This window comes from Vulpes lagopus, chromosome 6 (assembly GCF_018345385.1).
Source record: "Vulpes lagopus strain Blue_001 chromosome 6, ASM1834538v1, whole genome shotgun sequence".
NCBI classification, from domain to species: domain Eukaryota; kingdom Metazoa; phylum Chordata; class Mammalia; order Carnivora; family Canidae; genus Vulpes; species Vulpes lagopus.
In genome coordinates this window covers 4400190-4409162 of record NC_054829.1, presented here as the reverse complement: position 1 = coordinate 4409162, position 8973 = coordinate 4400190, and the positions used below count along the sequence as shown (strand labels likewise).

At 63.3% G+C, this 8973-nt stretch overlaps 1 protein-coding gene across 2 annotated transcripts; it reads left to right on the top strand.

Moving 5' to 3' along the window:
- The first annotated feature begins 789 nt into the window (after positions 1–789).
- On the top strand, positions 790–8589 carry DLK1 (delta like non-canonical Notch ligand 1). Of its 2 annotated transcripts, XM_041760129.1 has the most exons (6): positions 790–856; positions 2184–2247; positions 2723–2853; positions 5892–6033; positions 7842–8121; positions 8341–8589. In XM_041760129.1, the coding sequence occupies exons 1-6, from the start codon at positions 790–792 to the stop codon at positions 8587–8589; spliced, it is 933 nt and encodes a 310-aa protein (XP_041616063.1). The 2 variants fall into 2 exon arrangements, with proteins under 2 accessions (XP_041616063.1, XP_041616062.1); XM_041760128.1 differs by having other exon boundaries at positions 7842–8589.
- Positions 8590–8973: the final 384 nt, after the last annotated feature.

The window sequence follows — 8973 nt, the reverse complement described above, 5'->3', positions numbered from 1 at the left end:
GTGTGTGTGTGTGTGTGTGTGTGTGTGTGCGCGTGTCTGCATTCTCCTGCGTCTTTGCGGCCAGGGTAGGGGGCTCTAGGGCTCCTCTTCGGTGCGCTCCCGAGCGCGGATGCGGATCGCGCGGGCCGCGTCCCGCGAGTGCGCGTCTGGGCCTCCCGGGCCTCCAGGGCCTCCAGGGCCTCCCGGGCCCCCCGGGCCCCCCGGGCCCCCCGGGCCATGGCCTGCGTGCTCGGGACCTTGGCGCTAAGTGCTCTGGTGCTGCTCTGCGTGCTTCTGTATTCCGAGCGCGTGCTGGCGCCCGCCTGGGGGCTGCGGCCCGGCCCCGGCCCGGTCCCCGCCGCTTGCCCCAAGCGGGCCCGGGCGTGCGCGCCCGCGGGCCGTCCCGCGCCCAGAGCGTGCGCCCACCGCGCGCGGGGTACCTGCGCCCGTCTAGCCAAGAGCGCCCCGTGCGCGCGAGCCGCTCTCCGGGGCGCCGCAGCGGCGGGGGGCGGCCCCGCGAGGGGCGGGGGTCACCGGGACTGGCCGGCGCCGGCCCCGTGCGCGCGGAGGCGGGGGCGGGGGGCGGGGGCCGCGGGGGGGCGGCGGTACGAAAAGGGCGGCGCGCGCGGCGGCGGAGGCAGCTCGGCGGCGGCGGCGGAGAGCGCAGCGCGCAGCCCGGTGCAGCCCTGGCTTTCCCCTCGCCGCGCGCCCGCGCCCCCTTCCGCGTCCGCAACCAGAAGCCCAGCGCGGCGCCCGGAGCCGGACCCGCGCCCGCGCCGCTCCCGGGACCGCGACCCCGGCCGCCCCGCGATGACCGCGACCGCAGCCCTCCTGCCCGTCCTCTTGCTCCTGCTGGCCTTCGGCCGCAGTGTCCATGGTGAGCCCCCCGCCGGCGGCCCGGCTCGCGCCCCCCTGCGAAGCCCGCGGCGCCCCCCTCCGCGGCCGCGCGATGCCCCGCGCGCCCCGTCCCGCGCGCCCCAACTCCGGCCCGTCCCGCCTAACCCTAAGCCCCGCGCGGTGCCGCCTCGCCCTCCCCGCCGCCCTCGCATGCCCGGCGCGGCCCCGGGGGTCCCGGGGGTCCCGGGGGTCCCGGGGGCAGCGGCGGTGCGCGGACCGCGCCCCCCGCGCCCCCTTCCCAGCCCCTTCCCAGCCCGCAGAAGTGGCGCTCGCAGGGGTGCCGGTGCGCGGAGGCAGGAGGTATGGAGAAGGAGGTGATGCTCGGGAGCCCTGTGTGGAAATGCTCAGGGCTGCAACTTTGGGGTGTCGCGGCGTGCGCGTGCAGGACCAGGTCTGTGGGGGCCGCGGGGGGTGGCTTTGCCGTCGCAGCCCCGAATTCCGCGCGCGAGGAGCCCCAGCGCGAGCCCCTCCCGCGCGCGCCTGTGGCGTTCCTCTAGGTGAGGGGCTGCGACACTTCTGTCTGCAGCGGCCATCTGTCTCTGACGGAGAGGGTTGCCCCTTCCCGCAGTGCCCCCCGCCCCCACTGCACCAGTGCCTGGGGGGGGGGGGCCCGTCTGGGAAGCTGGGGAGCTGGGGGAAGTGGATGCACACAGTAGGCACCCTCCAAGTGTCCGATGGTGTCAGAATGGCAAAATCTGTTTTGCAAAAAAAAAAAAAAAACCTTGCGTCTTTTGAATATGAAGAGTCTGGGGTAGGGGAAATGGGGGAATTTGACCTGCGTGCCTGGTTTAACTGGGATTAACCTTAAAAAAAAAAAAGAGAGAGAGAGAGAGAGACCCTGATGCTTACCTGTGGGGCTGCCAGGTGAACTCGTCTGGCCTTTTCCGAAGCTGGGTATCTCAGAATCTGCTCCCCGTTTTAGCTCACTTTGCAAAAGTGAGGGTTTGGCTGCGTGCCCAGGGGTCAGAACCCTTCCATTCACTGTCTCCCCTCTCCCCGCTATTAGCGTTTGAGGTTTCGTAATTTGGGGGAGCCTGTGTGTGGGGGGTGGAATTAGGCGTCTGACCTGCTCCTAGGAACTAGGCAGTGTACTGTGGTCACTCCATAGCCGGGACCATGGCAGAGATTTTTTGTCCCCCCTGAGCGGGCTGACGTGAAGTGCCTACTGTGTGCCAGGCTGGTCGGACCTCGGGGGGGTCCTTGGCTCCCTCCAGGGAGGCCGGGGGCTGCTTGGGAGAAGACGGGCTTTGCCTTGGCCTCCGGGGCCTTGTGGGGTGAATGGTGTAACAGCCTTTCTTGTGCCTCAGGAGCTGAATGCTTCCCGGCCTGCCACCCCCAAAATGGATTCTGCGAGGATGACAATGTTTGCAGGTAATGGGGTGCTTCCCCAGAGGCAGCTCTAGGGGGCCAGGGCAAAATCCTGGGGAGTCATGGCGTCAGGCAGGAAGGGGGGGTGCTTGGCTGCTGGGCTGCAGCAAACAGCTTCCTCGCCCCCGCAGGAACTGGTAGGGGGGGTAGCGAGGGGGAGAAGAGGGCAGGGGACAGTGGCGGCTCCTGTCTGCCGTCTCAGAAGTGGGGGTGTCTGGAGAGCCCCTTGCAGGGGGAGACCACTGCAGGCCACTGCGGCAAGATGCAGTGCTCTCCCAGGCTCTCAGGGACCCCTCTGTCTGGTCCTCTGTTGACGCTTTTCTGTTCAGGTGACTGGTATTTGCTTCCTGGGACCCACTGGCCTGGTACTGTGCAAACACCCCCGAGGGATCTTGGCTCCGTAGAAGGCAGCCTCAGCACCCTGTCCACTCCTGCCCCTCCTCACATGTCCCCATCTTTCTCCCCCCACCCCCTGCAGGTGCCAGCCTGGCTGGCAGGGTCCCCTGTGTGACCAGTGTGTGACCTTTCCCGGCTGTGTTAACGGACTCTGCGTGGAACCCTGGCAGTGCATTTGTGACGACGGCTGGGACGGCAACCTGTGCGACATAGGTTGGCATGTGCCCCCGCCCACCCCACCCATCCCTGCCCTGGGCGCCCAGCCACCTCCTCCCAGCCTGTGGCTGCCTCCCCTCCCCCTCCCGCCTTATTCCCACGCACCCTGGGCTCTGTATGGTAATGATCTGTTTATATACTTCCCCGCTGCTGCCCAGAGCCTCCTCACAGGTAGGGCCTTAATTTTGCTCCCCTCCGCGTCGCCCGCACCCAGAGAAGGCACTTTGTGGGGGCTGGCAGGGAGCTGCCTGTTGAATAAAGAGTCACGAAAAAAGCACACGCCACACAAAGCCGAGAGAGAGAGTAGAGACCTGACTAACCTGTCCGGGTCTCTAAAACTCAGAGGGGGTAAGGATGGGGGTGGGGGTCACAGAGCTAAGCCTCTGAAAAATCCACACAGGAGGCTGGTAAGGAGGCTGCAAAAACACGCAAACAAACAAACAAACAAACAAACAAGGGGGGGGTGAGTGCTGAGCCTGGGGGTGCAGGACGGGGCTGGGGGGAGCCCGAGCTGTGTCAGGGCCGGTAGGATGGGGCTGGCCTCGGTCAGGTGTAGGGGGAGGCGGGGGGTCCACGAGGGCTGAGAAGTGGTCAAAGTGCAGATTGGTGTTATCTGTTGATTTCATTAATTTATGCAATCTTTGTCCTCCATTACCATGAGCAATTGAGAGTTGGCTGTCACTGCAGTTTTAGGCTGCAAAATGTCCATCCGAGTCCGTTCTCATTTGGCAGAACCTGCCCTGAAGCCGGGGGCAAAGTAAAGTCCTCGACAAAACTCCCAGCGACGTAGGCAGCTGCCACAGGGCCTTCGTCCCTCGGTCCTCAGCACTGGCAGGGACCGGGGTACCGATAGGGAAATCGAGGCTCGGGGAAGTCTAAAGGCCGTGCGTAGGGACCCATGAGGAGTTGTCCAGAGAGGGCGGCTAAAATCCCTTCTCCTAGCCCCAGAACTGGGGGGAGCTGTCATTTGTGGCTGCTCCAAATCCCCTCCCTTAAGGAAAATACAAGCACATGTTGGGACCACACCCCCAGCCCGTATCCCCCAGGCAGTGGGCTCTCCTAATCGAGCCCCCCCATCACATTGCCTCGGGTCCTTAAAGCCCCCCCACCCCCAACCCCGATCATACAGGATTTTACCCGCAGCTGACTCATGCTCTAGCCGGCAGCTCTGCTGCCCCTCAGCCCGGCACCCTCTGAGCTGCTTTGGGACCCACAGGATCCCAGAAAAGCTTCCTCTTGGGGTCAGGGCTCTTAGCCTGGAGCCCATTCTCTTTGGTGTCTGGTTCAGGATTGCCCCCCCACCCCGCCCATGGAAGTTTCCAGATAAAATGTCCCCTGCTCCCTGGGTTGACAAAGCCTCTCAGCCTGGGACGTGGGGTCGGGAGGAAACAGCTCTCCGGGTAATTAGCAGCTCTCTCCCTTTCTCCTGGCGTCTGAGGCTGTCGGGGCCACAGCTGCTGCCCTAGCGGAGACCCCCGGCAGCTTTCTCCTCACCCTGGCTTAGTCTGTGCTACTTTTGGGCTGGAAGGAGTTGGGAGAGTGGGCTCATCCTCTGCTGGTGGGGCTGGACGCTGCGGGGAGGGGATGGGGGGCTTGCTAGCTCTTCAGCTGAAATTTAAGATTCAACCCCCAGGGATGGGGTTGCTGGGAGCACAGGATGGGGAGCCCACTGCCGAGGCTTCACCTGCTGGCTGAGCCGGCACCTTCCCGTAATGATAAATCCTCTTTATGTTTCCGTATACCAAGCCGGGCTCCCAGGGAGTGCCTCGTGGGCTCTGGATAGGCCGCAGCATGGCGTTCGGGCTTTTCCTTATTGGTTGATTGCCCTCTTCCCTCCACGAGAGTGAGGGTCTCTTTAAAAGAGGGGAAATAAAAAAAACCTGCACAAAAAATCTATACACGTGTGGCCTCTGCACCGGGGACCCCCCACCCACCCTGCCTTAACTTGCTGCGTCTCTGGTTGGCCCTGGCTTTGTATTTGGCAGGTGCTCCAGGGCAGCTCAAATGTAGGAAGCTGAGGCGAGTAGTTCCCCCCCCCCCTAACAAAGACCTGCCAGGGAGAGCCCCTCCTTTTGTAAGTGGGGAAAGTGAGGCAGAGACTGGGAGGAGCTGAACTCTGAGGCCGGCTGGAGCCCAGCAGAGGACAGGTCCCTCCTGGCCCTGTCTGGGGGGGCTGGGGTCTCCACTGGCAGAGAGCCCCTGACCCAGGCCCCTTTGTTCAGCTGTCCCTGGCTCTCGGAGCCCCGCATAATGAAGTGTGCATGATGGGAGGTGTAAAAAAGGCGGCGGAAATGTAGCAGTGCTCATGGAAACCCACACGGACAGGAGAGCGCTCAGATACTTCTAATTTCGCTGCCTTCAAAAGATACAGCGTTTTTATCACGAGCCCCTCGGTTCAGATCCTGAGCGCAGAAAGAGCGACCACCAGGAGGTGGAGGCGGTGCTGGGGCTAAATCACGTTTCTTGATTCCCCCGACAGGAGTCTTCCCATGTCTCCGTTTCTCCCCCTCCCCTCTATGATGGCGAAGTATGAAGGGCAGCTGGTGTTTCTAACAGCTGGGCTGCACGATTGCCCTGAATGGCAGGGACCCCCCCCCCAAACAGGAGAAGCTGGACATGACCATTTTGGGCAGGGGAGAGGCAGGCACTGGGGAACCTTGGCCCCGCACACACCGGTTTGGGAGCAGGAAGGGGTCTGCAGTGACGGTCATGCTGGTGACCTGATGTCAGGAAAAGGGGACAGCTGTCCTGGGCTGAGGATCAGTGACCTAACACAGGGGAGCCCCTTCAGCTCTGTGAGCTGCTTCCCCACTGCAGAGGTTTGCGGGGGTCACGACATGCTCTTCCTCAGGACTGTGTTTGGTGACCATTGGCAGTGGCCGCGAACAGAGACATCGGGGCAGCTCACTTGGGGTCCCTCCCACCCCCACTCCACCAGCTGGAGGGCTCTGTCCCTGCGCCCCATCCAGAAAGTTCTCCTTCCAGCCTGTGTGCCGGAGGGGGTGACAAAGTCTGCTCTTTCCTTCCCATCGCAGACATCCGGGCCTGCGCCTCGGCCCCCTGCGCCAACAATGGCACCTGCGTGAACCTCGATGCCAGCCACTACGAGTGCTCCTGCGCCCCTGGGTTCTCTGGCAAGGACTGTCAGAAGAAGGACGGGCCCTGCGTGATCAATGGGTAAATATTCTTTCTGACTCTGTGTGATCTGATGAATGCTGCTTTGATTCCTGCTTCACACCCCTAAAGACCCTTTCAGCCTAGCCCAGTTGGACCCGTTGCCTGACAAAAGACCAAGTAAGTGCCCATCCCGCAGCCCCGCGGGGGGCCATCCCAGATCAGGGTATTTGGGGGGGGGGAGTGTGTCATTTCCATCATTTCTGAGATGACCTTGGAGGTGATTGCATATTCCCTCCCTGGGTGTGTGCACGGGAGGGTACAGGGTACCCTGGGCCTGCCGTCCAGGCCAGCGGTGGGGAGGCGCTGGTGGGGGCAGAGGTCCCTGGGGCCGAGGCTCTTTGTGAAGCCCACTCACTGCACTTTAGGGGGTGGTTTGGGGGAACGGACTCTGCAGCTGGGTTTTGGGGGATGTTCAGGGGGACCTGCCAGGCTGAGGAGGTGGAGAGAGGAGGGGCCTTTGGCCAGCGGGGTCCGCGGCGGGGCGGGGGGTGTCCAGCGCTCAGCTACCCTCAGTGGGGCGGAGGCTCGGGGACGCCTGAGCAGGGGGCAGCACAAACAAGAGGGGCCGCTGGCTTTCTGGCAGCCAGGCCATTTCCGGCCCTCATCTGTTTAGCTCCACGGAGCCCCCAGCAGTCCAGTCCACGGGGGCTTGGGCGGCGGTCCCCGGCCAGGAGCTGGGGGGGGGGGGCGAGGGGTGGGGACAGAAGCTACCAGGCGGAATAAGCTTATCTTGACCTGACATTCCAGGGGGCCGTGGAGGACCCTGGAGCCAGCAGAGGCCACAGACAGGCATTTATGCAGCATCTAACGATCAGTGTTCAGAGGGGGTCAGAGGAGCGGCCGGGCGGCGGCGGGGGGAGCACAACGGAAGCCCACGTCTGCCTCTTAGCGGGATGGGAAAATACAGAGCGAAACCTTTACAATATTTTGCTTTTCTCTCCAACCAACTTGAACCGGTCTGTCAAAATAGAGCCCGGGGTCCTTGAAGTGCCTTCAGAGCCCGGCTCCTCTGCGGCCCTCACCCCTGAAGCGGCAGCGCCGAATTGGTGTGCTTCGAGCCCCTTTCTTCCCTGGGTTTTGGCATTTATCGGATGACAAAGGGTCCGCTCGTTTAAAAGCACTTACATTAAATGCTCCTGTGCTCCGCTTTGAGCAAACAGCTCGGGTCTGCACGCCGCACTGGGGTGAATGGCCCGCTATTAAACAGCCGGGCACCGCCGGGCCGGGCCGGCGCAGACAGACCGAGGCTGGCTCTCACTCTGAGTGTCCCCAAGGGCTTCCCGTACAGTTGTCCGCAGGCTCTCCGCCGAAGGTGACAATACGAGTCACCATGAGGGTGGCAGCGTGGTGCGGGCAGCGGGGAGCGAGGCCCCCACCCCTGCCCTGCCCGGCCCTGCCCGCGGCCCGGGGTGGAGTGGAGGGAGGGGGCTGGCGCCAGCCCTGGCTCATCACTAACTTTGCCTCTCTCAGCCTGTTTCCCCCCCCGTCCAGTGACTAACCGTCAGGCCTCTGGTCGGAGAGATGACCTAGGAGGTGGGAGAGGAGACGGGCCTCGGCACGGGAGGCCAGGTGTGCTCCAGGCTGGCAGCTCGAGGGGGTGAGGCGAGCACCCCACACGGGCGGGCCTGCGTCCGCCTCGGCCGGCCCGGGAGCCCCTCGTGGGCGGGGGTCGCAGCAGCGCCCCGGCGTCCCCCCTGGCCGGCAGCGGCTCACGCACCGGACAGGCTGGCCTCCCCCCCACACCCGGGCACCCCTGTCCTAGCCCAGCCCCCGAGGGCCCTTTACCGTGTCCCCCTGTTGTGTTGCAGTTCCCCCTGCCAGCACGGAGGCAGCTGCGTGGATGATGAGGGCCGGGCCTCCCATGCCTCCTGCCTGTGCCCCCCTGGCTTCTCAGGCAATTTCTGCGAGATCGTGGCCAACAGCTGCACCCCCAACCCGTGCGAGAACCAGGGCATCTGTACGGACATCGGGGGCGACTTCCGCTGCCGATGCCCCGCCGGCTTCGTGGACAAGACCTGCAGCCGCCCCGTGAGCAACTGCGCCAGCGACCCGTGCCTCAACGGGGGCACCTGCCTGCAGCACACCCAGGTGAGGTACGAGTGTCTGTGCAAGCCCGAGTTCACAGGCCCCATCTGTGGCCGGAAGCGTGCCCCGAGCCCCCAGCAGGTCACCCGTCTGCCCAGCGGGTACGGGCTGACCTACCGCCTGACCCCCGGGGTGCACGAGCTGCCGGTGCCCCAGCCCGAGCACCGCATCCTCAAGGTGTCCATGAAGGAGCTCCACAAGAACACCCCCCTCCTCTCCGAGGGCCAGGCCATCTGCTTCACCATCCTGGGCGTGCTGACCAGTCTGGTGGTGCTGGGCACCATGGGCATCGTCTTCCTCAACAAGTGCGAGGCCTGGCTGTCCAACCTGCGCTACAACCGCATGCTGCGCCAGAAGAAGAACCTCCTGCTGCACTACAACAGCGGGGAGGACCTGGCCGTCAACATCATCTTCCCCGAGAAGATCGACATGACCACCTTCAGCAAGGAGGCTGGCGAGGACGACATCTAAGCGGCGTCCCCACCGGCCCCTCTCTGTTCTCGGGGTCCCGCAGAGCTCACTATATGCGGTCTGTTCTCCTCTTTGTGCTGGAGTTTGCTCTATTTTGTGTCGAATCTGGTGAACGCTATGCTTCCGTATATTACCTTTGTGTTGCTCTGTGACAAATGCAAATGCCAAAAGCATCCTCTTTCTCTCTCTCTTAATGCATGATCGATAAATAATAATAAGAATTTCATCCTTAAACGAGTAAAAGAAATTAGTATGTTATTCTAAACTCTCTAAACTTAAATCTAAAATCAAAAAAGACCAAAAAAAAACAAGGCAACTGAACCGGGACTGGGTGCCGACATCCCTCTCCGAGGGGTCTCGGCCGCGGTCCTCGTGAAACCGTAA

What these genes read in the sequence shown, in the direction of transcription:
- DLK1 (XM_041760128.1), top strand. Translation starts at nt 790, where the DNA reads ATGACCGCGACCGCAGCCCTCCTGCCCGTCCTCTTGCTCCTGCTGGCC. An exon ending in CTTCGGCCGCAGTGTCCATG is followed by an intron (nt 857 to 2,183) that starts GTGAGCCCCCCG and finishes CTTGTGCCTCAG; the next exon opens with GAGCTGAATGCTTCCCGGCC. An exon ending in GAGGATGACAATGTTTGCAG is followed by an intron (nt 2,248 to 2,722) that starts GTAATGGGGTGC and finishes CACCCCCTGCAG; the next exon opens with GTGCCAGCCTGGCTGGCAGG.